Source organism: Otolemur garnettii, unplaced genomic scaffold (assembly GCF_000181295.1).
Source record: "Otolemur garnettii isolate 467f Iridium unplaced genomic scaffold, OtoGar3 scaffold00023, whole genome shotgun sequence".
Classification (NCBI taxonomy): domain Eukaryota; kingdom Metazoa; phylum Chordata; class Mammalia; order Primates; family Galagidae; genus Otolemur; species Otolemur garnettii.
This window is the reverse complement of record NW_003852418.1, coordinates 8027633-8053276: the sequence shown is the minus strand read 5'-3', so window position 1 is coordinate 8053276 and position 25644 is coordinate 8027633. Positions and strand designations below refer to the sequence as shown.

General features: G+C 51.2%; 1 protein-coding gene across 4 annotated transcripts; it reads left to right on the top strand.

Moving 5' to 3' along the window:
• The first annotated feature begins 935 nt into the window (after nt 1–935).
• On the top strand, nt 936–25428 carry ZNF335 (zinc finger protein 335). 4 transcript variants are annotated; one of them, XM_003787662.3, is made up of 28 exons: nt 936–1237; nt 1906–2156; nt 3761–4001; nt 4763–4840; nt 5096–5401; nt 5489–5632; nt 7319–7465; nt 9841–10093; nt 10178–10355; nt 11210–11322; nt 12379–12397; nt 12526–12642; nt 12730–12806; nt 12886–13046; nt 14148–14380; nt 15394–15487; nt 15624–15718; nt 20910–21169; nt 22160–22271; nt 22353–22727; nt 23550–23692; nt 23769–23923; nt 24026–24129; nt 24236–24310; nt 24515–24598; nt 24688–24753; nt 24836–24917; nt 25001–25428. In XM_003787662.3, exons 2-28 carry the CDS (start codon nt 1956–1958, stop codon nt 25123–25125), a joined length of 4038 nt encoding a protein of 1345 aa, XP_003787710.1. In that variant the 5' UTR covers nt 936–1237; nt 1906–1955; the 3' UTR covers nt 25126–25428. The 4 variants fall into 4 exon arrangements, with proteins under 4 accessions (XP_003787710.1, XP_023367715.1, XP_023367713.1 ...); XM_023511947.1 differs by having other exon boundaries at nt 15591–15718; nt 25004–25428; XM_023511945.1 differs by having other exon boundaries at nt 15591–15718.
• The last annotated feature ends 216 nt before the right edge of the window (nt 25429–25644 follow it).

Sequence of the window (25644 nt, the reverse complement as noted above, 5' to 3'; positions counted from 1 at the left end):
CAGCACTCTACCCAGGGGGATAGCTTGAGGCTCTGTCTCAAAAAAAAAAAAAAAAGAAGAAGAAAGAAAAGAAAAGAAATTTATTCTCTCAAAGAATTCTAGATCTCAGAATTCCAAAGTCAAGCTGTCCATAGGGCCATATTCCCTCTGAAGGCTCTGAAGAACATCCTACCTTGCTTATTCCAGCTTCGGGTAGCTCCAGGTATTCCTTGGCCTAAGGCAGCATAACCCTAATCTCCACCTACTGGGTCTTCACATAGCTTTCTCTATGGTCAATTTTTTTTTCAATTGAGGAAAATAAATTGTGCAACACAAGTGATTTAGGAACAAAGCCAGGGCACCTTACTCCCTCTCTACTGCTCTTGCACTGCAAATATTACAAAAGGCTTAAACAGAAGGTGGCATTTGGGCGTCCAAGAGAAAAGGCAACCTGTTTCTTAAGGCTTTCAAAGGCATCAACATTGAGTAGAGAATAGCTGTGCGGGATGTCTTGATCTCCAAGTCTATTCATGTAACAAATACATATACAAAAGTCAGGGTCATTAACTCCTCTCCATTTCCCCTGATCCTGGCCATCCCAATTTGCCATCTGCGTCTACTAGATGTGATTTTGGCCCAGCCCTTCCCATCTCCGGGTCTCAGTTTCTCCATCTGCCCAAGAATTCTAGACTCCCCTCACGCTAGGACACATCGAATCTAATGGGGGTAGGATTCGATTAGGTTCGAGAAGAGCGTTAATTAATACGCAACGAGGCAAGCAAAGTGACTGATTGCATTAACCCTTCTTCCGCCAAACCAAGACCTCCCCGTCGGGCGGTTGGTTTTCAGAGCCGTTTCAGGAGGGGCGTGGCCAGACTCCATAGGCAACCACGCCCAGGAGAGCAGGCTCAGCCTTTGCCGCACCCAGCCCTGCGGCCCAGGGAAAGGGACCCAGGATGACGTCACGTACCACTTCCTATGTAACCCTCCGCACAGCACAAAGTAGTCTCCAACCCAGAGAGGATCTCGTCGCCCATACTAGATAACATTAAAAACCCTGGAGTCTCTTCGGAACTGATTATGGTTTTAGGGCCTGGGACCGACCTTCCAGAACATTGGCAATCTGTTTTTCCCCGGGCCAGCAAAGGAAGTAGTTCCGGCCTACAGTCGGCCAATGGGTTCCTCCGCAGCGGGGGATAGAGGATGGCGACCTCGTCGATGCCGGAGTCAGGGAGGAACGTGGCTACGAAAGGCTCAGGTAAGCTCCGGATAGAATCAGACCACCAAACTATACCCTGCCGTGGGGTGAGGTCACACTGCGGAGATACCCCGCGGCGAGGTCCCGGGCCGGCGGGGCTGTCCGAACAGGGCCCCGGGGTCCCAGGCCCTTTAGTTGCTCTCGCACTTGCCTGAGCGGAAACCGGGTGCCGCCGCAAGATGGCGTCGGGCCTGGAGCACAGGCAGCGCCGGGGACAGCCCCGAGTCGCCAGGCCCCGAGACCGTCGCTGTCAGCCCCCCTCCGCAGGGGAACCCGGGGAGGAGGGGAACGAACCACTGACCCAGGGGGCCTGCGGGCTGTACCACCGATTCTGTACCAGGGGGACTCGGGGCTCGACGGCCTGAACCACTGAGTCTGGACGGGTCGCATAGAGCGAACCACTGCTCGGGAACTGTGGGGGCGAGAGAAAGGGTCAAAATTACCGGTCATTGACCACCATCCCGGGGAAGGGTCTGAGCCTGGGGAGGCAAGCCTTCACCGTCCACTTTTCCCGGAGCTTCTCTCCGAATACACGTCAAACCCTGCCCTGTAGGAGACTCAGTCTTTGCATCTGCAAAATGGGTGCAAGGCTGCAGCTGGGTGGGCAGTGGTCGCCAGGGCCAGGGAGATGGCTCGCTTGTTCCAGCCTAGATCGCTTCCTCTCCCAGAGTGAAGGCGCTAGACCCCGCGCCCTCCTGTCGGGCGGCCCCCTGAGCCGATGGAGGAGAGTGAGGTGGAGAGCAGTAGCGACGCGGCCCCTCGGCCCGGCCAGCCAGAGGAGCCCTCTGAGAGTGGCCTGGGTGTGGGGACTTCGGAAGCCGTGTCTGCGGACAGTAGCGACGCGGCAGCAGCCCCAGGACAGGCAGAAGCTGACGACTCCGGCGTGGGGCAAAGCTCAGACCGTGGCAGTGGCTCTCAGGTATGCACCTGGCTGGACAGCATGGGTGGAGACAGGGACCAGGAGGAGCAGTGCCCGACAGACAAGAGGAAGCAGCCAGCAAGGCTTGTTTGTAGCTAATAGCTGTTTTTGATTTACTGTGATCCATGCACCCTAGTGAGCCCCTAACAAGAGTTTTCTCATTTCAGCTTTATAACTTGTAAGCTATGTACCATTTTTTCCTACATCTTACAGAAAAGGAAACCCAGGCACAGAATGCAGACAGAGCCAGGATCCAATTCAAGGCTGTGGTCTTAGCTAGTGTACTACTCACTGTCCTCACACAGAGGCAGGTTCAAGTCTTGCCCCTGCCTCCAGTTCATAGGAAGACATCTTTGAGCCTCAGTCTTTCTGTCTGTAAAAGTGGAGCAGGAATACCTGTTTCTAAGGGTGCTGGGTTATGACATTTTCTTGGAAACACTTTGTAAACCATCTCTTTCTGTCTCTGCCACTTCTGAGCTCTGTAATCTTGAGCAAGCTACCCAACTTCTGGCTCTTAGTTTTCTAAGAGAAAATGATAAATGATAAGTTTTCCTTGCTTATAGAATTTTCTGGAAGATTAAATGCGTTAAGTATTGAAAAGCAGTTAAAAGAGTGCTCAGCACATAGAAAGCACTTGGCAAGTGATGGCCCTTATTATCTGCAAGGTACTGATCATGGTCAAGACATCACTTGACAGAGGTACATAGCTGAGGCCTTCATTGGGGTCCAGCAGAAGCAGGCCTACTGTGTGCCCAGCTTGTGATGGACCCTAGGGATATAGCAAGGGACAAGAGAGGTTTGGGGTTTGGTACAGGCCTTTGTGGAATGTACAGCCTGGCACTCAGGGCATTACTATGCAGAGCAAACAGAGTATGATGGGGGGACGCCAGCTGCTGTGGCATTGAGGACAAAGAAGTCCTAACTTGGCTATAGGGGTCAGGGTTGTCTTCCTAGAAGTACAGCTAAGTGGTGGTGAGCTAGCTTGGGGTAATGCTGGAAGAGTTTTGGAGTGAATTAATGTATGCAAAAGCCGAATGAAAAATGGCTCCTCCTGGACTCGGTGCCCGTAGCTCAGTGGTTAGGGCACCGGCCACATGCACCAGGGCTAGTGGGTTCAAATCCTCTGAGGCCTGCTAAACAACAATGACAACAACAACAACAAAAATAGCCTGGCGTTGTGGCAGACGCTGTAATCCCAGCTACTTGAGAGGCTGAGGCAAGAGAATCGCTTCAACCCAAGAGTTTGAGGTTGCTGTGAGCTGTGATGCCATGGTACTGTACCGAGGGTGACATAGTAAGACTCTGTTTCAAAAAAAAAGGAAGAAAAATAGCTCCTCCTGGCTATAGTATGGAGGGTGTGAGGTTGCCTTCCTTTATTTTAGGGTAGCCCCTGACCAGAATCAAGGACCCTGGGACTTTTTCTTGGGGTACTCTGTGACTGGAACGTGTTTCTCACTAGTCCTCAGTGGGGCTGAGGGTGTGGGTGGCTCCACACACCTTGTCCTTGGGCTAGAGAGCTCTGTCTGGCAAGTGGGAGCTGGCAGGCTGCCTGCCCTACCCCTTCCCTGGCCCCTGAACTCCTTTACTCTGTTTCTTGCCCCTAGGTGGAGGTGTCTGAGAGCAGCTCAAGTACAGACTCCCTGCCTCATGGCTACCTCCCTGATTCATCGTCTGTGTCCCATGGGCCAGTGGTGGGGGTGACAGGTGGCCCCCAAGCGCTAGTACACTCCAGTGCACTCCCAGACCCCAACATGCTGGTGTCTGACTGCACAGCTTCCTCCTCGGACTTGGGTTCAGCCATCGACAAGATCATTGAGTCTACCATTGGCCCTGACCTCATCCAGAGTAAGTCAGACTGAGAGCTCCACGGGAGTTCCCTGCAGGGTCCACAAGATAGCTGTGTAAACTCAAGCAGGTCACCTTGCCACGCTGAGTGCATGAAGTGGGAACAGCAATATTGCCTGTCCCATAGTGGTAAATGACATGAGGATTTAATGAGATGTTGCACTGAAATTCTTAGCATAGTACAATAAAAAGTAGAAATAGTTATTGCTTTGTTCTGGGAGCTGTTCTCAACTTTACATACAATAGTTCATTTAATACTCCTAGTAACCCCGAAAGGTAGTCCAGATGACAGATATGAGGCACCGAGGAGACAGAACAACTTAGCCACTGTCACCAGCATGGAATGACTTGTGTTGTTGAGCTGTGAGCTCCGATCATCTGTGTCCTGAGCTTGTATGCTTAAGTACCACACTGTATCTACTACATGTGTTATCGCTGAGTATAGAGGCTATGGCCCTAGGAAGCCAACCCAAGAAGGCAGTGTGGGAAGTGGGCCATGACTTTGAGGAAGTTTAGAGAGCAAAGAGGAGGACTTTCCAGGGTTAGAGGGGCAGCCATGGCCACTTGTGTCACTATGGACTGGCTATAGAGCCAGCATGTCCCTCACAACAGACCTTACTAAGGGAGGCAGCTGGGGCTCAGAAGGGCAACACAGCTGGTTTGCAATTATACTGTTGAGCCAGAATTAAGTGGGGCCTATGGGGTGGGCCTATAGCTAGGAACCCCCTGCCCAGCTGTGACCTTCCTCTATGTCTGCCCAGGCTGTATCACTGTGACCAGTGCTGAGGATGGCGGGGCTGAGACCACGCGATACCTGATCCTGCAGGGCCCAGATGATGGTAAGATCCTAGGTGCCAGACCCAGGGAGGCCTACAGTGGGCAGAAGACTGGGAGAGGACAGGCTCTGTTCCACACTCCACATGATTTTGGCAGATTATTCACTGCTCTGGGCCTCCGTTTTCCTATTGGCGAGGAGCCCTGTGGTGGGGAGTTTGGTACTGGACTTCCTGGGCCTGCTGGAGAGGGGTAGCTACAGTTTGTGGCCAGTCCTGGCCTCCAATTAACCTTCCCTCTGACCTCCTCCCCACTACCAGGTGCCCCCATGACATCCCCAATGTCCAGTTCCACCCTAGCCCACAGCCTGGCAGCCATTGAGGCCCTGGCTGATGGCCCCACCTCCACATCAACGTGCCTGGAGCCACCTGAGGAGGCACAGGGTGGGCCCAGCTCTCCAGCACAGCCACCCCCAGCATCTGGTGCCGAGGAGCCGGACCTGCAGAGCCTGGAGGCCATGATGGAGGTGGTGGTGGTGCAGCAATTCAAGTGTAAGATGTGCCAGTACCGGAGCAGCACCAAGGCCACACTGCTGCGCCACATGCGGGAGCGGCACTTCCGTCCAGGTGCCTATCCTACTTGGGCTTCAGGGGTGCGGTGGGTGCTGAGAGCCAAACATGGCAAGCATATCTCACACTCCCCCCCCCCGCCAGCAACAGCAGCAACAGTAGCAGCAGTTGGTAAAAAGGGACGTCTGCGGAAGTGGGGCACCTCAACCAAGACCCAGGAGGAAGACGGGCCAGAGGAGGAGGACGATGATGACATTGTTGATGCTGGCGCCATTGATGACCTAGAGGGTAGGCCACTGGGGTTCCTAGGCCTGCTATCCTCACTCCCATATATAAATACGCACTGAGCTCTTCTCCACCCACATGGAGGGCCAGGAAGGAGCAGTTGGCACAGACACACCCATGGGTGCTTCTAGTGTTAGGCAGAAGGGATTGGCACTGGAATCAGGACCTCTGTGCGCAGTTGTGCAGGCTGCACACTGAAAAAGGCCAAAAGGGGGCCCTATTCACACTTGTCCAACAGAAAGACAATGTAAACAAAGTACATGTGTACTTTTTTTGGTAGCCATGTTGACCGTAAAAAGGAAAAGGTGAAATTAAGTTTGTTCACATATTTTATTTACCTACATATCTAAAATATTTTATAATTTCAATATTCAGTCGATTCTAGAAATTTTTAGGTGTTTTTTTGTTTGTTTGTTTTTGTTTTTGAGGCAGAATTTCACTCTGTTTCCCAGGCTAAAGTGAGTGCCATGGCCTCACTTTAGCTCACAGGCATCTCAAACCTCTGGGTTCAAGTGATCCTCCTGCCTCACTCTCCTGAGTAGCTGGGACTACAGGCACCCACCACACTGCCCTGCTATTTTTTTCTCTTTTTAGTAGAGATGGAGTTTTGCTCTTGCTCAGGCTGGTCTTGAACTCCTAAGCTCAAGGGATGCTTCCACCTGAGCCTCCCAGAGTTTTAGGATTACAGGCATGAGCCACTACACACAGCCTGTTTTTTCTTTTTGTTTTTTGTTTTTGTAGAGATAGAATCTTACTTTATTGCCCTGGGTAGAGTGCTGTGGAGTCACACAGCTCACAGCAACCTCCAACTCCTGGGCTTAGGCAATTCTCCTGCCTCAGCCTCTTGAGTAGCTGGGACTACAGTCACCCACCACAATCCTGGCTATTTCTTTGTTGCAGTTTGGCTGGGGCCAGGCTTGAACCTGCCACCCTTGGTATATGGGGCTGGCACTCTGCCCACTGAGCCATAGGTGCCACCCATGTTTTTTCTTTTTTTAAATATCATTTTTTAAGCCTTTGTGAAGCTTGCTTTTTTATACTAACTTTTTGTAATTCATTATGCATTTTACACTTAATCATATCTCAATTTGGACTAGGCATATTTCTTTCTTTCTTTCTTTCTTTTTTTTCAAGCTTTTACCCTGGGTAGAGTGCCATGGCATCACAGCAACTTCAAACTCTTGGGCTTAAGCCATTTTCTTGCCTCAGCCTCCCAAGTAGCTGGGACTACAGGTACCCACTACAATGCCCGGCTATTTTTTTTTTTTGCACTTGTCATTGTTTTAGCTGGCCCGGGCTGGGTTTGAACCCGCCAGCGTCCTAACCACTGAGCTATGGGCACTGCCTGAGGACTAGGCATATTTTAGGTGATTGATACCCACACATGGCTAGTAGCACCTGTTTGGGGTAGGGCAGTAATAGGATTTGTAGACTTGACTGTTTCCAACAGTGGCTGCCAAGTGTCTTGAGGAAGGGGCATCTTTTTCTAATTCACATAATGGTGCATATGAGCTGGTGGTGGGTGCTCAGGGAGGGATGCTTATAGTCTGGAGGGTGAGTCGCCATGGGCCTGAAGGAGGGGAACAGGCAGTGGTGGGGAAGTGGGCCTCTTCCCAGAGGAGCTGAGCAAGGGGTTGGGCTGAAAGGACAGGTCTAACTATTGTCCCCCTTCTCTTACTGTCCCCACAGAGGACAGCGACTATAATCCAGCTGAGGATGAGCCCCGGGGCCGGCAGCTACGGCTCCAGCGCCCTACCCCCAGTACCCCAAGACCCCGAAGGAGGCCTGGCCGGCCCCGAAAGCTGCCTTGCTTAGAGACCTCAGACCTCCCAGATGGTGAGACTTGGTCATGGGAGGGACCCGTGTGGGTAGGTCAGGGGTAGCCTCACCTTCTGTGCGTGTTTGTCTGGAGCTCTGGGGAACCAGTGTGCCCTGCAGAGTGGCAGTCTCAAACTGGGGTGCCCTGTAAGCCTCCTTGTAACTTGAGAAACGATATCTCTGCTTTATGAAAGTTTTCATTGGTAAATTGTCAAAAGAAAACTTTGATCTTATAACTGAACTAATAAGATACGTTTTAAATATTACTGAAATGAGGCTCGACGTCTGTAACTCAGCAGCTAGGGCACCAGCCACATACACCCGAGCTGAATCCGGCCCAGGCCTGCCAAACAGCAAAGACAACTACAACCTAAAAATAGCCGGGTGTTGTGGTGGGCACCTGTAGTCTCAGCTACTTGGGAGGCTGAGGCAAGAGAATAGCTTAAGCCTCAGAGTTTGAGGTTGCTGTGAGCAGTAACGCACACTACTGAGGGTGACATTGTGAGACTCTGTCTCAAAAAAAAAAAAAAAATATATATATATATATATGTATATATTACTGAAATGAGGACAATGGAATAAGTCTGAGGTCTGAGACTCCATCCAAAGCTCACTGACTTAGCGCATCACAGGCTGGGACCCAGTCATGAGTCTGAGTGTCACCTCTACAGCTTACAGTCTGTGTGTTGAGGACCAGATCATTTGGAATCTCCTGTTCCCTTGCTGAATGGAGGGTGACAACAGCACCTGCCTTTTAGGATTATAGTAAGGGTTAAACATACAAAAAGGCTAATGGTAGCTGTTTGTGTACATGCAGTTTGGAGGGATTGTTAAATTCATTGGTCTCTTTTTCAAAATAACTTTTCACTGGCTTGGTGCCTGTAGCTCAAGCGGCTAAGGCACCAGCCACATACACCAGAGCTGGCAGGTTTGAAACCAGCCTAGGCCTGCCAAACAACAATGACAACTACAACCAAAAAATAGCCAGGCGTTATGGCAGGTGCCTGTAGTCCCAGCTACATGGGAGGCTGAGGCAAGAGAATCACTTAAGCCCAGGAGTTAGAGGTTGCTGTGAGCTGTGATGCCATGGCACTCTACCCAGGGTGATAGCTTGAGGCTTTGTCTCAAAAAAAAAAAAAATACATATTGGGGAAAATTAACACGTATACTGCACAGGCCAAGGAGCTTTCACAAGGTAAACACATTGGTATAACCAAAATGTGAACACATCCATATGACCAAGTACCCCAATCAGGAAACAGGACAGTACCAGCATTGTCTGTATCCTTGTTAATTTTAAAGTACAGTATTATATTTAAATATTGGTTTATATATTTAAATATTGTTGATGTTTTTAAAGAGGTAACACATTTAGATTGTTCAAACTTCCAAAGGTTTGCAAGTGTATAAGCAAAGTCTTCTCCCTCCCCTCAATCCTCCAGCCACCCAGCCTCCCAGCCTCCCTAGGGAATACCAATATTCAAGCCCCATTATTATTTCTTAAGCGTTAGACTGTACCTTTAAGGACGTAAGGATGTAGCCTCCATTTAACAATGGAGCGAACAAGACTTAGGGAGGGGATGCTTCTGTCTGGGAATGCACAGTAAGTTGGTGTCAGAGCCATCTTGAACCCAGAGCTCCTGACCAAGAGGTCCAGCTCTGCTGTTACTCCAGACAACATCCAGCAGGAGGGGATACGGTATCCACACTGTCCTCAGACCACAAGCTATTTGCAGCTGTCTGGCAACTGGAAGGGCCCATCAGTGATCTGAGGCTGGCTGACTGGCCTCTGGCCCACCTATCCATATCTGTGGCTGATTTGTTTTTTGGTTGTTTTTTTTTTTTTTTTTTTTTTTGAGATGTCTCACTTTGTCACCCTGCGTAGAGTCCTGTATCATCATAGCTCACAGCAACCTCAAACTCTTGGGCTCAAGTGATCCCTTTGTACCTCAGCCTCCCCAGTTGCTGGGGCTATTGCGCCTTCTACAACACCCAGCTAGTTTTATTTTATGTTTGTTTGAGATAAGAGTCTCACTGTGTCACCCTCAGTTGAGTGCCATGGCGTCACAGCTCACAGCAATGTCAAACTCTTGGGTTTAAGTGATTCTCTTGCCTCAGCCTCCCAAGTAGCTGGGACTACGGGTGCCTGCTACAATGCCCAGCTCTTTTTTGGTTGTAGTTGGCCTTGGCTGGATTCAAACCCGCCAGCTCCACTGTACGTGGCTGGTGCCCTAGCCACTGAGCTACAAGTGCCAAGCCACCCAACTAGTTTTAGAGAGGGGGTCTTGCTCTGGCTAAGGGTGGTCTTGAACTCCTGAGCTCAGGCACTCCCCTGCCTCAGCCTCCAGAGTACTAGTCTGTAGCTGATTTGTGACCTAGGATATCTGTGGCAGGTGTGGAAGGAGAGCCTCTAGTGAGTTCCCAAAGTGGACAGAGCCCTCTGGAGCTACAAGATCCTGAAGCTCCTAGCTCCTCAGGTCCTGGACAGCTGGTGGCCCTGGGCAAGGCTAGCAGGGCCCCTGTGGAACCTGGAGTGAGTCAGTCAGATGCAGAGAATGCAGCACCCTCCTGCCAAGATGAGCCTGACGCCCTGCCTCGCCGCCGTGGTCGTCCATCCAGGCACTTCTTAGGCAAGAAATACCGCAAGTACGTGGAATGGGCATGGGACAGGTGGCAGGCCCCCAGGGTTCCTTGGGAGCCCCAAGGAGTCTCCTGACACTCTCCTGGCAGGTACTATTACAAGTCGCCCAAACCACTCCTGAGGCCTTTCCTGTGCCGCATCTGTGGCTCTCGCTTCCTGTCCCACGAGGACCTGCGCTTCCACGTCAGCTCTCATGAGGCCGGTGACCCCCAGCTCTTCAAGTGCCTGCAGTGCAGCTATCGCTCCCGCCGCTGGTCCTCACTCAAGGTGCAGCAGCCTGGGGGCCCAGGCACCAGAGAGGATAAGGAAGGTGGCAGTAGGGGAGAGTAGAGTTCTCTGCTTGCTGTAGAAGGCTTAGCTCTTCAGGCCCTGCAGGAATATGCAGAGGGGGCCTGTGAAGGGCTGCTGCGCATGGTGGCACTGCACTTTGTGGTCATAGTAGATTTGCTAGTTCACCACTGCAGACTGGCTCATGGCTGGAGAACTCTGGCTTCATCTGATTCAGTCTTTCCAGCAGATAGCAGTAATGAGTCTAAAGAACAGTCCTCCTTTTTCTCCTTAACCCAGAGGTGCCTTGGGCTTCTGCAGCAGCCCTGAACCTGTCTTTCATCTAGTACCTCAATAGTCACGTTCTCTCACAGCCCAGTGAGGTTGTAGGTGTAGATAGTCTCATTTTACTGACCCAACAAACTGTAGCTTGTCTTGGTTCATGAGCAGGTTGGCAGTTGGAGGAGGAGTCAGAGCTCTGTTCTTTGTGCACACAGTGCTCTGGGTTCCCTGGGTTCCACAGGGAAGGTGCCCCTTAGCACAGTGAGGGATGAGCTGTGGAGCCACACTGCATGGGTTCAGCTCCAACCTCTGCCATCCACAAGGTCCCTTCACCCTGAGCCTGGGTTTCTTTCTTTGTCAACGGCAAGGCAGCAGAGAACCTGGCAGAGTGGGTGTCCTTGTTGGGGAAAGTCCCCAGCCTTCAGAGGCCTCGACCCTTGCCCGAGGGCCTGCTGCCCACTCCTTCATTCTGTGAGCCTGCTCTCACACCATCCCTACATCTGTGGGCACAGACAGGGTGAGGGTAGGAGCGGAAGCCAAGCCCCAGGCTACTCCTTTTGCCTTTCTCCCAGGAACACATGTTCAACCACGTGGGCAGCAAGCCCTACAAGTGTGACGAGTGCAGCTACACCAGTGTCTACCGAAAGGACGTCATCCGGCATGCAGCTGTACACAGCAGGGACCGGTTAGTGGGTGGGTGGGTGGTAGGGTGACGAAGTGGGGGCTCAGAATAATCACGGTTCTTTCTTCCTGAGTACCTGCTCTGGCCAGCCCCTTTCACTGCACATTGCAGGCATGATCAGAAAAAATGAGGCAATTCATCCCAGATCAGGTGGCTCAGAACAGGGCAGTAGCAGGGCCTCGAGATCCCCAATCATTCTCTTCCCTGATGTGAATGTTAGCTGTCATCTGTAAAACGGGGACAGTTGTTGAGGAGATTGGAGGAAATTGTGTATCTAAAGGAGTTCAGTAAATGATTCAAAGATCTTCTGGAATCCAGGTCCGTATGCTCCTGTCAGTTGGTGCTGAGAGAGCAGACCTAGGATAAAGAGCAACAAAACCCCAAGGCTCCTAAGGATTGCTCACTGAACTGTAGATCGATCTGTAGTTGCAGGGAGGAGTTAGCTCCACAGGGTGGGGGTGATGTGTGAGCAGAGGTTGGATTCAGAGATCCACAAAGACAATGACTCAAACTATGTCTGTGGAAAATCCAAATCTCCAAGATACTTACAGGATCTCTTCTTTCTTTCTTTTTTATTTTTTTTTAAAGGAGGAGTTCTGTGGTCAAATAAGATTAGGGTCACTTGGGTGGCACCTATGGCTCAAAGGAGTAGGGCACTGGCCCCATATGCCAGAGGTGGTGGGTTCAAACCCAGCCCCGGCCAAAAACAGCAAAAAAAAAGAGTAGGGTCACCAGGTTGAATACCTGTTTGACGGCTGTCTTTCCTATAGGAGTTGTTAGAGCCTTTATTTATTTTCAGAGTCTTCAATATGCAAATGCATTGTATGCTTGAGAGAGAGAACCATTTCCCAAATGCAGTTGAATACTAAATGCTATTTACAGTGTGCCTTTTAGCATTTTCCCCAATTAACTCCAGTTGGGAAAGCTCTGTTCTGAGACAGAGGGGCTTAGGTGGGGAGGAAGGGTACTTAGGGCTGAGACTGAGTCTAGTCAGCATGAGAGGGTCTGGAGTGGGCTTAGGGAAGCTGTGGTCTAACCCTTGGGCCTTTTTCCCCACAGGAAGAAGAGGCCAGATCCGGTGAGTCTAAGCACTGGCCTGGGAACAGAGCCTGCCTGGGGGCTGCTTACAGGGATTGGGGTAGGAGGAGAAGACTCACCTTCCTTCTCCCCTCCTTTCTCCATCTGGCCCTTTCTCTGCCTTCCCAGACCCCAAAGCTGAGCTCTTTCCCCTGCCCCGTGTGTGGCCGTGTGTACCCCATGCAAAAGAGACTCACGCAGCACATGAAGACGCACAGCACTGAGAAGCCCCACATGTGTGACAAAGTGGGTGGCAGCCAAGGGCCAGGCTGGAGGTAGGGATGAGGGTCTTCCCTGGGTGACCCCCAGCTAACCTCACTCCACCCCTTGCAGTGTGGAAAGTCATTTAAGAAGCGCTACACCTTCAAAATGCACCTCCTCACGCACATCCAGGCTGTCGCCAACCGCAGGTACATCCCCTAGGAGGCCTCTGTGTGTCTGAGCACCCTTTGTCCAGCTCTGAGCTTCCCTCCCTCTAACTGCCACCAGGTTCAAGTGCGAGTTCTGCGAGTTTGTTTGTGAGGACAAGAAGGCACTGCTGAACCACCAGCTGTCCCATGTTAGCGATAAGCCGTTCAAATGCAGCTTTTGTCCCTATCGCACCTTCCGAGAGGACTTCTTGCTGTCCCATGTGGCTGTTAAGCACACAGGTCAGGCTTAGCACACCCAACCCTACCCCACTGCCCTTCAACTCTCTGCACCCCCTCATTGGAGGCTCAACTCTTATCTTCTTCCTTCCCGCTTAGAAGCCCTGCCCTTGGGAACAGCCCACATCCTTCATGTGTAAAGAGAATTTCCCATGTGTGTGTTCACTCTGACCTGAACTCAGATTCCCACTCAGAGGGCTACTTTCTGGGCTACTTGCTTACCCTCTCTGAGCCTTCCATAGTGAAATGGGGCAGTGAGAAGTGCCTGCCTATGGTCGTTACTAAAGTGAGTTCCACCTGCTCCCTAAGGCTTGTGTGTGCTGGGCACTGGAGCTGAAGGTGGGGTTCACCACCCCCCGACCCGCCCCCACCCCATGCATGTAGAGCAGCAGCAGTGTATGGTTGGCCCACAGAAGCTGCACAGCAAAAGTTGGTTCCTTGTTCTCCTTGGTGCCTTACCCTCAGGTAGACACACTAGGAGAGGTCAGAGAAGGGGACTAAGGCTTCCTTTAGCCTTATCCCTATCTGCCTGGAGTGGGGCTGGTTCAAGAGAGAAATGTGTAGTCATGTGACTTTGAAAACAGGCACTTGGCTGGGTGTAGTGGCTCACTCCTGTAGTCTGAGTACTGTGGAAGGCCAAGCAAGGAAGGTCACTTGAGCCCAGATGTTTGAGGCAACATAGTTAGACGTTGTCTCTACAAAAAATTAAAAAATTAGCCAGATGTGGTAGTACATACTTGTAGTCCCAGCTACTCAGGAGGCCAAGGCAGGAAGACCACCTGAGCCCAGGAGTTTGAGACTATAGTGAGCTATGATTGTACCACTGCACCCAGCCTGGCGACAGAGGAAGGCCTTGTTTCTAAAAAAGAACAATAAAACCATAAAAAGGAAATAGGCACTCCTAAGAAGGTTGTAATTATAGAGGTGGCTCTGATTTGTCTTAGTCCTGGCCCACCAAAATGGATAGCAGCATATGTCTGCCTAAGCATAGGCATGAATCATTGAAAGTGAATCAGTTGCAGAGGTCCTGGGATCAGGGAAGTCTCCCAGGGGCAGGGGTGATGGTGGTCGTGGATACTAGCATCCCCTAACATATGTCTACAGGGGCCAAGCCCTTTGCCTGTGAGTACTGCCACTTTAGCACGAGGCACAAGAAGAATCTTCGCCTGCACGTACGGTGCCGACATGCAAGCAGTTTTGAGGAATGGGGGCGCCGCCACCCGGAGGATCCCCCCTCCCGTCGCCGCCCCTTCTTCTCTCTGCAGCAGATTGAGGAACTGAAGCAGCAGCATAGTGTGGCCCCTGGGCCACCTCCCAGCCCTCCAGGACCTCCTGAGGTAAAGTCAGCCAAGCAGGCAGCACACAGAAGGTTAGGAGCATGGGCCAGGACGACAATGTGACGCCACTTCTCCCAGCCCCAATGCCTTCATTTGCACATTGAAGTACAACAAAATGATCCCTGCCTCTCTAGGCTGTGGGAAAGACCCGCTGAGTCACAGATACATCAGCCCTAAGCTCAGGGTAGGGATGGTTTTCCAGTGTCAGTAATGGAGAATGAGAACACTGGTGCTTAATTGTGATAGTAGTTTATTATTCTTGCATATAGAATTCCAGGCTTGGCGCCTGTGGCTCAAGCGGCTGAGGCGCCAGCCACATACACCTAAGGTGGCCGGTTCGAATCCAGCCCGGGTCCGCCAAACAACAACAATGACGACTGCAACCAAAAAATAGCTGGGCATTGTGGCGGGCACCTGTAGTCCCAGCTACTTGGGAGGCAGAGGCAAGAGAATTGCTTGAGCCCAGGAATTGGAGGTTGCTGTGAGCTGTGATGCCAACACACTCTACCCAGGGCGACAGCTTGAGGCTCTGTCTCAAAAAAAAAAAAAAAAAAGTTCCTCGTTCAGGCACTTAGCCACACCTTATCCAGCTGTAAGGGAAGCTGAGGAATGTAGTCTCAAAGCTGGGTAGCTGCCTCCCTGATGAAAATCAGAGCTCTGTCAGCAAGGGGAGGGTGGGTTCAGGAATAGGTAGGTAGCAGTCCCTGCCTGGTGAGCTGACACATTAACCCCTGAAAGACAGACTGCACAGTGTGTTGGTAGAACCAAAGCTCTGAAGTCAGTCTTGGGTTCAAGCAGCGGCCCTGCTACTTAAGTGGAATCTTAGGCCAGCCACTTCACCCAACCTCAGTTGATTCATCTGTAGCATCAAGCTTGTGTGTCCTGAAAAGTGATTGTGAAAAGAAAACAAACCAACATGTGTGAGATAGATACCCGACACATCAGAGGTCCTTGGTCAATGGCACTTGAATTCAGGCCAACCTGTCTCAGGCATGGTCACATCCCTACCCTAGATACCCCCAGAGGCAGCACCTTTCCAGTCACCTGAGACCTCCTCGCTGCTCTGTTCTGATTCTCTGGGTGGCACCACCATCATCTACCAACAAGGTGAGCTCTGAGGAAGGGAAGGAGCTCAAGGAGAGGGGCAGTGGCAGGGTCATGCTGGTGGGCTGGAAGATGGGAGGGGTAGTGTTGGATATCAGATTTTCAGCCCTTTGTCAGGCTTGGGTCCCACCCCACCCAGGAGCTGAGGAGTCAGCTGAGATGGCCACGCAGACAGCCTTGGATCTGCTGCTGAACATGAGTGCTCAGCGGGCCCTGGGGGGCACAGCCTTGCAGGTGAGCTACCTGGGGAACTCTTCCCTTACCCTGCTACCTTAGTAGCACAGCTCTGTGCTGGACACTAGGAATAGAGGAGAGCAGGGAATTAGAGCTGCCCTGCTCTCGGGGAGCTCCCTGTTAGCAGGAGAGAGAGCGCCACTGAAATCCAGTGGGCAAATGCAGAGGCAGACCAGCTATGCCAGGGAGACCCCAGGAGGCCAGGGAGGCTGTATGCACTGCTCTGGTGGCTTCTGGGGTCCTGTCCTTGTTTGATTTTTCTCCTAGCTCTGTTGTTACCCTATACCTGTAGGTAGGTGATCCTACCGGCATCTGAACTAGCTTCCCATCTAACAGGTGCCCTCATTGCATGATACTCTTGACATCCCGAAGACTCCAAGGCTTAATCTATCTCAGCCCTCTCCCTTGAGTTCCAGTGGCCTTAGCACATGTACCTCTAGCCTGACACATTCTCCCCTGAGTTCATCCTCTTTACTTCTCCTGACCCCACCTAACCGCCTGGGTTCACTTTCACACTTCCCTGCCCCTGCACATCTAGCCTGTCTTCAAGGCAGAGGAAAGTCTGTTTGCCTTGCCTGTATCCCAGCCTCTTGAAAAGAAGGAGAATGTGTGTTTAAGATTTTAAGTTCTGGCTCGGCGCCTATAGCTCAACCGGCTAAGGCGCCAGCCACGTACACCTAAGGTGGCGGGTTCGAATCCCCAGCCCGGACCCGCCAAACAACAATGATAGCTGCAACCAAAAAATAGCCGGGCGTTGTGGCGGGCGCCTGTGGTCCCAGCTACTTGGGAGGCAGAGGCAGGAGACTCGCTTGAGCCCAGGAGTTGGAGGTTGCTGTGAGCTGTAATGCCACGGCACTCTACCCAGGGGGACAGCTTGAGGCTCTGTCTCAAAAAAAAAAAAAAAAAAGATTTTAAGTTCTAAGAACTTGAAACAATAACATGCTGGCGGGGGCCAAGGACAGAGAAAACTCCAAGCCCATAGCTCAGTGGTTAGGGCACCAGCCAGATACACCAAGGCAGGCAGGTTTGAACCTGACCTGGGCCTGCTAAACAACAATAACTGCAACAAAAAAATAGCTGAGCGTTGTGGCGGGTGCCTATAGTCCCAGCTACTTGGGAGGCTGAGGCAAAAGAATTGCTTTAAGTCCAAGAGGTAAGAGGCTGCATCAGACCTGGGAATCTTCATGGATTTTACTTCAGGGAAAAGTGAGGTAGATAGAAGTTATTTTTTCTTTTTGAGACAAGAGTCTTACTTTGTAGCCCTCGGTAGAGTGCCATGGCATCACAGCTCACAGTAACCTCAAACTCTTGGGCTCAAGCAGTTCTCTTGCCTCAGCCTCCCAAATAGCTGGGATGACAGGCTCCCCCCACAATGCCTGGTTATTTTTAGAGATGAGGTCTTGCTCTGACTCGGGCTGGTCTCAAACCTGTGAGCTCAGGCAATCCACCTACCTTGGCCTCCCAAGTATTGGGATTATAGGCGTGAGCCACCGTGCCTGGCCCGAGGTAGATAGAAGTTTTATATTTTTAGATAGGAAATTGGATTTATCTTTTAAAGTTTTTGCCTTTGATATCAACCCTAGAAAGGCTGCCCCAGCCTTCACCCCAAGGTTAGGTAAACACACATCTCTGTTTTTTCTTAGAGGTTTATTTTTCACACTTGAGTCTTTAGTCCACCTGGAATTCATTTCTGGTATATGCAGAAAGGTAGAGGTCTAACTTTGTTTTTTTCCTAAAGGTCACCCAGTGCCGTCTGTGTATTAAGTAATCACACCTCCCCGAGTGGTTTGAAATGTCCTTTGTTTCACACACTAGATTCCTACATACATAGGAGTCTATTCTAGACTCTCCAGTCTCCAGTTCTATTTGTGTGCTGCTGCTCTCATGCCAGTTTCATGTGTTGTTTTTTTCTGATTTTGAAAGTATATTTGTTAAAAAAAAAAAAATGAACATTTAGAAATTCTCAACACAGAGCTAGATATGGTGGTTCATGCCTCTAATCCTAGCACTTTGGAAGGCTGAGGTGGGTAGATTGCTGGAGCCCAAGAGTTTGAGACCAGCCGGAGCGAGCGAGACTCCATTTCTAAAAATAGCATTTGGTGAGTACCTGTAGTCCCAGCTACTTGGGAGGCTGAGACATGAGGATCTTTTGAGCCCAGGAGTTTGAGATTACTGTGAGCTATGACACCAGGGCACTCTATCCAGGGCAACAGAGTGAGACTCTTACCTCCAAAAAAAAAAAAAAAGTTTTGAACAGGAAAAATAAAAGACTTTGACATTCCTCCCTTCCTACCAGGTTAAGAATTTCTTCCCCACCTTGTTCATGTACACACTAACACCTAGACCTTTGTTCCTTAAAAAATGGGATCACACCGTTCATACTCCTCACAACTTAGCTTTTCTTCACTCAGCAGTGTGTAATAGGAAGCCTGGCCATCACCAGGCTCATTTCTCATCCCATCTCCATATTATATCTCTGTATCATTTTATTAGATAAGTGTTCTAAAGTTTATTTAACCAGGTTTGGAATGGTGGCTCACTCCTGTAATCCTAGCACTTTGAGAGGCTGAGGCCAGTGGATTGCTTGAGCTCAGCAGGTCAAGACCAGCTTGAGCAAGAGCAAGACCCCATCTCTAAAAACTGAAAAACATTAGCTGTCCATTGTGGTAGGGGCCTATAGTCCCAGCTATTCAGGAAGCTAAGGAAAAAGGATCACTTGAGAGTTTGAAGTTGTTGTGAGCTATGGCACCACTGCACTCTACCCAGGGCAACAGAGTGAGACTCTGTCTAAAAACAAAAAAAAAAAAGTTTATTTAACCAGTCTTTTATGGTTGGGTTGTTTCCAGTTTCTGTTATTTCAAGAGATGCTTCAGTTTACATGTATAGTAAAACCTCCCTAGTTGATGACCACCTTAAGTTGACCTAATTTTCATAGACAGGTCATACCCTACATGTACATGTCAATAAAGTAGGCCTATGGCTCTGCGCCCATAGTTCAGTGGTTAGGGCGCTGGCCACACACACTGGGCCGGTGGGTTCCGCTAAACAACAACGATGACTACAACCAAAAAATAACTGGGTGTGGTGGTGGGCACCTACACTCCCAGCTAGTTGGGAGGCTGAGGCAAGAGAATCACTTAAGCCCAAGAGTTTGAATTTGGCTCGGCACCTGTGGCTCAAGTGGCTAAGGCGCTAGCCATATACACCTAAGGTGGCAGGTTCGAATCCAGCCCGGGCCCGCCAAACAACAATGACAGCTGCAACAAAAAAAAAAAATAGCCAGGCGTTGTGGCGGGCACCTGTGGTCCCAGCTACTTGGGAGGCTGAGGCAGGAGACTTGCTTGAGCCCAGGAGTTGGAGGTTGCTGTGAGCTGTGATGCCACGGCACTCTACCCAGGGGGACAGCTTGAGTCTCTGTCTCAAAAGAAAAAAAAGAGTTTGAAATTGCTGTGATGCTGCAGCACCCTACTGAAGGTGACATAATGAGACTCTGTCTCAAAACAACAACAAAAACAATACAGTAGGCCTAGTTCTTTATGTTGACCTATTTGTTACAGTCTCTTGAGTGGTCAACTTTCAGAATATTTTCAATGCTCATAAAAGTTTTTCATTTAAAAAATAAAATAGCCTCCTAAAAGTGGACTTGATGGATCGCAAGGTATAAAGCCTTGTAAAAAGATATACCAATAGAGGCTTGGTGCCCGTAGCTCAGTAGTTACAGCACCAGCCACATACACCAAGGGTGGCAGGTTCAAATCCAGCCTGGGCCAGCTAAGCAACAATGACAACTGCAACAGAAAAATAGCTGGGCATTGTAGTGGGCGCCTGTAGTCCCAGCTACTTGGGAGGCTGACGCAAGAGAATTGCTTAAGCCCAAGAGTTTGAGGTTGCTGTGAGCTGTGACACCTCGTGCTCTACTGAGGGTGACATAGTAAGACTCTCTCCAAAAAAAGAAAGATATACTGGTATACTTGACCATTACAGAGGAGTGTCACCCTATGCCTTTGTGAGACTGTCTCTTTAAAAAAAAAATTCTCTGCCATTCTAATAGAAGTATATTTCATGGTCTTAGTTTATAATTGTGTGATTACAAGTTGAACTTTTCTATGTTTAGAGATCATTTTAGTTTTTCTCCAAATTACCTGCTTGCATCATTTTATTATTGTTTCACAAGAGCTCTTTGTATATGAAGGAAATCTACCTTTTATCTCTCATATGAATTGTTAAAATCCCCCTGCCCAGTTTCTTTGTTGTCTGACTTCATTTTATGGTTTGATTTGCTGTATGGTTTGATTTACCTTTTGTCATGACTAGAAAAATCTCCCCAAGATTATAAAATATGTTCTTACATTTTTAAGGATATATTTAGAGTTTTATTTATTTTATTTTAATATTTAATCCTTCTGAAGCAGACTTTGGAATAAGATGTGCAGTAGAGTGCTTCCTTTTTTTTCCTTAAGTGATTTGCTGCTTGTCCGTCTCTCCCAGGGTTTCCCAATTGTGGCACTGTTGACTTTGGGGACCAGATTAATTCTTCATTGTAGGGGCCGTCCTATGCATTGTGGGATGTTCAGCAGCATCAGTGGCCTCTACATGCTACATGCCAGTACTGTCCACCCACTTATGACAACCAAAATGTCTTCAGACACCACCAAATGTCCCCTGGGGGCAAAATCCCTCTACTCTAGTCTTTTTCTTTATTATTATTATTATTTTTGAGAAAGGCTCTCACTCTGTTGCGAGGTCTAGAGTATAGAGGCATCATCATAGCTCATTGTAGTCTCAAACTCCTGGGCTCCAGTGATCCTCCTGCCTCAGCTTCCCAAGTAGCTGGGACTACAGGCGTGTATCACTATGCCTGGCTAATTTTTCTTTTTTGCAGAGACAGGGTCTCACTTTTGCTCAGGCTGGTCTTAAACTCCCGGCCTCAAGTGATCCTCCTGGCTCAGCCTCTCAAAGTGCTAGGATTACAGGTGTGAGCCACTGTGCCTTGCCTGCCCTATTCTTATTCATCTATTTCCAGTTGCTAATTGGGATTTGGAAAGCCAGAATGTATTTTAGAAAAAACTAGGATTGTGGGAATGAATGGTGGTAGCACTGGGTCTGGCCATTCATTGTAGGAGAGCTTCAGGGCACTGAGATGGAGGAGGGTCTTGCACACCTACCATCATGCTCACTGGTGCCATTGCAGGTGGCCGTGGTGAAGTCGGAGGATGTGGAAACAGAGTTAACTTCCCCTGGTGGGCAACCCTCTCCCGAAGGTGCCACTCCACAGGTGGTAACCCTCCACATGGCAGAACCAGGGGGCAGTGTGGCAGCGGAAAGCCAGCTAGGTGCCTCTGAATTACCGCAGATCACCCTGGCACCGGGTCCATTCGGTGGGGCTGGCTATAGCGTCATCACAGCACCTCCTATGGAGGAAGGGACATCAGCTCCTGGCACACCTTACAGGTGAGACATGCTGCCTGCAAGGCCCCTTTCAGCCTTATATAAGTGTGCTGAGGCACTTGGATTTGAGCCCTGACCACCCAAACCTAGTTGGCAGGATACAAAATTCCCAACACATATCAGGTGATTGGGTGTAGTGTAGTCTGTCCTCGGGAGGTCAGGAGCCACCATTTTTTGCCACTTAGATGTTGCCAGCACTTGAGCTCATGATCTCACCTATACCATTCCCATAGATGCACATTTCCCTCATTTTACAAATGAGGAAACAGGCTCGGAAAGTTAAGTAACTGGCCTAAGGTCAGACATATAGTAGGTAAGGATTTGAAGTCTGGTCTCTTTGGTTCCCATGCCCAAGTGCTCTTTTTCTTAGATGATCCGGTTGTTTTCTGGCTTTGACATTTGGATGAAGCTCAGGTTTCTTTGCCAACGTTTACGGTGTGACACCTGCATCTGGCTTCTCTAAGATGAGCCAGTTTGGGGCAGGAATGTTTATGTGTTTGGTGAACCTTAGGCCATCTGATGGAGCCCTGAATTTAAGTGCCAGATTATTTTACCTGAGACAGGAGTCAGGATCCCTGGGCCCATGCCCTTAGGTGGTACCTGGGCAGATAGGTTTCTCAGCATCTGCTCTCTGCTTTTGGACTGCAGGTCCTTGGTATCCTGCCCAGGGATTGGGCTCATGGTGGGGGTTCCCCCCCTCCCTTTGCTACCCTGTTGGCTTGACCCTGTCTTCCTGCACCACTTGGCCAGACTTGGGCTGGACCCCTGAGGCCCTCTGTCTCACTGCCTCCTCCCTCCCACTGCCATGCTTACCAAGGGGGCAGAGATTACCACTTTTTTGAGCAGGGTGCTGTGCCAGCCACTTGGTAATCATTTACAGGACAGCCAGTGGAGGTCAGCTGATAGGGCAGAGGAAGGGTCCTTCCACCTCAAGTCCACCCCCAGGGAGTAGGCTCCTGTGGTACTCCATCCTGCCCTTCTCTGTGCCCACAGTGAAGAGCCCCCAGGGGAAGCAGCCCAGGCTGTTGTTGTGAGTGACACCCTGAAGGAAGCTGGCACCCACTATATCATGGCTGCTGATGGGACCCAGCTCCACCACATCGAGGTGAGGTTGGGGGTAGCCACCACTACCCATCCCCCAGCTCCTATGCTTCTCAGCACCTCATACTGCCTGGTCTCTCCACAGCTGACTGCAGATGGCTCTGTTTCCTTCCCAAGTGCAGATGCTCTGGCCTCTGGAGCCAGGTGGCCCCTGCTGCAGTGTGGGGGGCTGCCCAGAGATGGTCCTGAGCCCCCATCTCCAGCCAAGACCCACCAGCTGGGGGACCCCCAGAGTTCTGCCTCCCCACCTCTTGCAGCCAGCAAAGCCCTGGGCCTGGTCGTGCCACCCTCATCACCATCTGCTGCCACCACAGCATCAAAGAAGTTTTCCTGCAAGATCTGTGCTGAGGCCTTCCCTGGCCGGGCAGAAATGGAAAGTCACAAACGGGCCCATGCTGGGCCCACTGCTTTCAAGTGCCCTGACTGCCCCTTCAGTGCTCGCCAGTGGCCTGAGGTCCGGGTAGGTGTCCCCCACCCCCTTACCTCTGCTGTCGTTTATTGGGCTACTCATTTATATAACAAACCTTTATTGAATGCCCCCTCAAGCCAAGTCCTCTGCCCCCCTCTAGGGTCAGAGATGACTCAGCAAGGTCCCAGCTTTCAGGGAGTTTGGTCTGGTGGTGAGGCAGACATGACATGACAATGCCTGATAGTGTCCCCAACGTGAACCAAGTGTGTGGGGTAGAGAGCACAGACATATGAAGAGCAAGTCATTTGGACATGGGGTGCTGGGGAAGATGTGACAGAGGTGGGATGGCTGAGCTGGGCCTACAGGAGCAAAGACCGTGTGAGGCAGGGCTGGGAAGTTCACGCCATCTAGAAAACTGAGGGGGCAGATTGGTGGGGGTCAGTGTGGAGAAGGCAAAGGAGGCAGGTTCTGGGGCAGGTCCATAGTCCATCTGGGGGGCTCTCTCTGTGCCTGAGATTTCCAGTCTTCAGGTGTGACCCAGCCCCACAGGGAGACTATAACCCCATTAGGCAGGACTAAGCCCTAGGATATAGTGCTGGGTGGCACCTTCAGAGGTCCCCTCCTCCATCAAACACCTCTAAGTTACACACAGGTAAACTGAGTCTGAGCTGCGATAGAATTTTCCCAGTGACCTATTGGTGGATCCTGTGGCCTCTCACTCTGAGAACAACACAGCCACCTAGACCTTTATCTGCTTTGTGCTATATACCCAGCTTCTTACTAGTACACAGTTTGGGGTTTCCTGGGCCTGCTTTGTAGAGACCTGGGGACTTCCTGCCATCTGTCCTGACCCAATTGATGGTCCCACTGCAGGCCCACATGGCACAGCACTCGAGCCTGCGGCCCCACCAGTGCAGCCAGTGCAGCTTCGCCTCCAAGAACAAGAAGGACCTGCGGCGGCATGTACTGACCCACACCAAGGAGAAGCCTTTTGCGTGCCACCTCTGTGGGCAGCGGTGAGCCGGGTACTAGTGGGCAGGGCAGTTGGGCACGTATGCTGGAGCAGCCCCGAGCCTTCTTCCGTCCCCTCAGTTTCAACCGTAATGGGCACCTCAAGTTCCACATCCAGCGGCTGCACAGTCCAGATGGGAGGAAGTCAGGGATTCCTACAGTCCGGGCCCCAACCCGGACCCCAACCCAGACCATCATCCTGAACAGTGATGACGAAACACTGGCCACACTACACAGTAAGCTGCCCCTGGGCCACAGGGTGGGTACCAGGGTGGATCCAGAGGCACCTCTGGGCCAGGGTAGGAACTCTGGGTGAGCATCCTCCCCCCTCTCCCCAGCCACACTCCAGTCCAGTCACGGAGTCCTGGGCCCAGAGCGGCTGCAACAGGCACTGGGCCAAGAACACATCATTGTGGCCCAGGAACAGACAGTGACCAATCACGTAAGAGCCGGAACTTAGGGGCCCTGCTTGGGAGGTCATAGCAGGTCACGAGTAGGGGTGGGGACAGATAAGAGACCTAAGACGAGAGCTGGCTCGGTCCTGACAGGAGGAAGCCACCTACATCCAAGAGATCATGGCAGATGGTCAGACAGTACAGCACCTGGTGACCTCTGACAATCAGGTGAGCTGTGGCCACCCCTTCAGCCATGACTTTTTGCCCTCCCTCCCTCCCAAGGCCCTCAATGAGGAGGAATAGTACTTTCAAACCACCTCTCCCAGGATCTGTGCTTTCTACCAACTGCCATTATTGGTGGTGGGGATCTCTAGTCCCCCACTTTGCTTAGCTGGGCCCCTCAGCACCTGCCTACTCCCCACCCTTCCTCAGGTACAGTACATCATCTCCCCGGATGGTGTTCAGCACCTGCTCCCCCAGGAATACGTTGTGGTCCCAGAGGGCCATCACATCCAGGTAGGCTGGGCCTGGAGCAAGGGTGGGGTGCGAGGGGAGGACTGCACAGCTTCTTCCCGGGAGAGATCATGGGTTGATTTCCTGTTTAGGTGCAGGAGGGCCAGATCACGCGCATCCAGTATGAACAAGGAGCCCCATTCCTTCAGGAGTCCCAGGTAGGCCCTGCGGGGGTCAGGTGGAGCTGGGGCATGGGTGGGCCTCCTCTAGGACCACATCTCATCAGCCTCTTCCCTCCAGATTCAGTACGTGCCTGTGTCTCCAGGCCAGCAGCTTGTCACACAGGCTCAACTGGAAGCTGCAGCACACTCAGCTGTCACAGGTAGGGGTTGGACCCTGAAGACCATGGGGGCTGGGCCCAGCTGCTGGGCCCTAGGCTTATGGTGCTTTCTTCTCTCCTGGCAGCAGTGGCTGATGCTGCCATGGCCCAAGCCCAGGGCCTGTTTGGCACAGAGGAAGCAGTGCCTGAACACATTCAGCAGCTGCAGCACCAGGGCATCGAGTACGACGTCATCACCCTGACCGACTGAGCCCCAAGGGCTGAATGCAGATCGTGGATATTGGGGCCAGCCCTCCTGGGGTCCTGGGGTGGGGGGACCCACCAGGACTCACTGCCCTCTTCCACTTAGTATCTCCAGATACTGGGTAGCCAGCATCTTGTCACCCCAAGGGAGCCAGACCTGTGCTACTAGGGTTGGGGGCAGCTATGGGCCCCAGCCAGGACATGCTGGGTGCCCCAGCCTGCAGGCAGGCTTTGGGAGAGAAATTTATTTTTGTTTGGATGGACCTACTGGCCCCTTAGTCTCAATAAAGGGACCAGAGTCCATCCTTGACCAGTTTGGTTTGTCTACTTCAGGGATCCTCAAACTTTTTAACAGGGGGCCAGTTCACTGTCCCTTAGACCGTTGGAGGGCTGGACTGCGGGCCCTGGGACAAGTCAGCTGCTAAGCAGGACAGGCAGTGGTGGCAAAAACACCCAGTGGGCCAGATAAATGTCCTAGGCGGGCCATATGTGGCCCGTGGGCCATAGTTTGAGGATGCCTGGTCTA

What these genes read in the sequence shown, in the direction of transcription:
- ZNF335 (XM_023511945.1), top strand. Translation starts at nt 1,956, where the DNA reads ATGGAGGAGAGTGAGGTGGAGAGCAGTAGCGACGCGGCCCCTCGGCCC. An exon ending in GCCGCTGGTCCTCACTCAAG is followed by an intron (nt 10,356 to 11,209) that starts GTGCAGCAGCCT and finishes CCTTTCTCCCAG; the next exon opens with GAACACATGTTCAACCACGT. An exon ending in CATTCCTTCAGGAGTCCCAG is followed by an intron (nt 24,754 to 24,835) that starts GTAGGCCCTGCG and finishes TCTTCCCTCCAG; the next exon opens with ATTCAGTACGTGCCTGTGTC.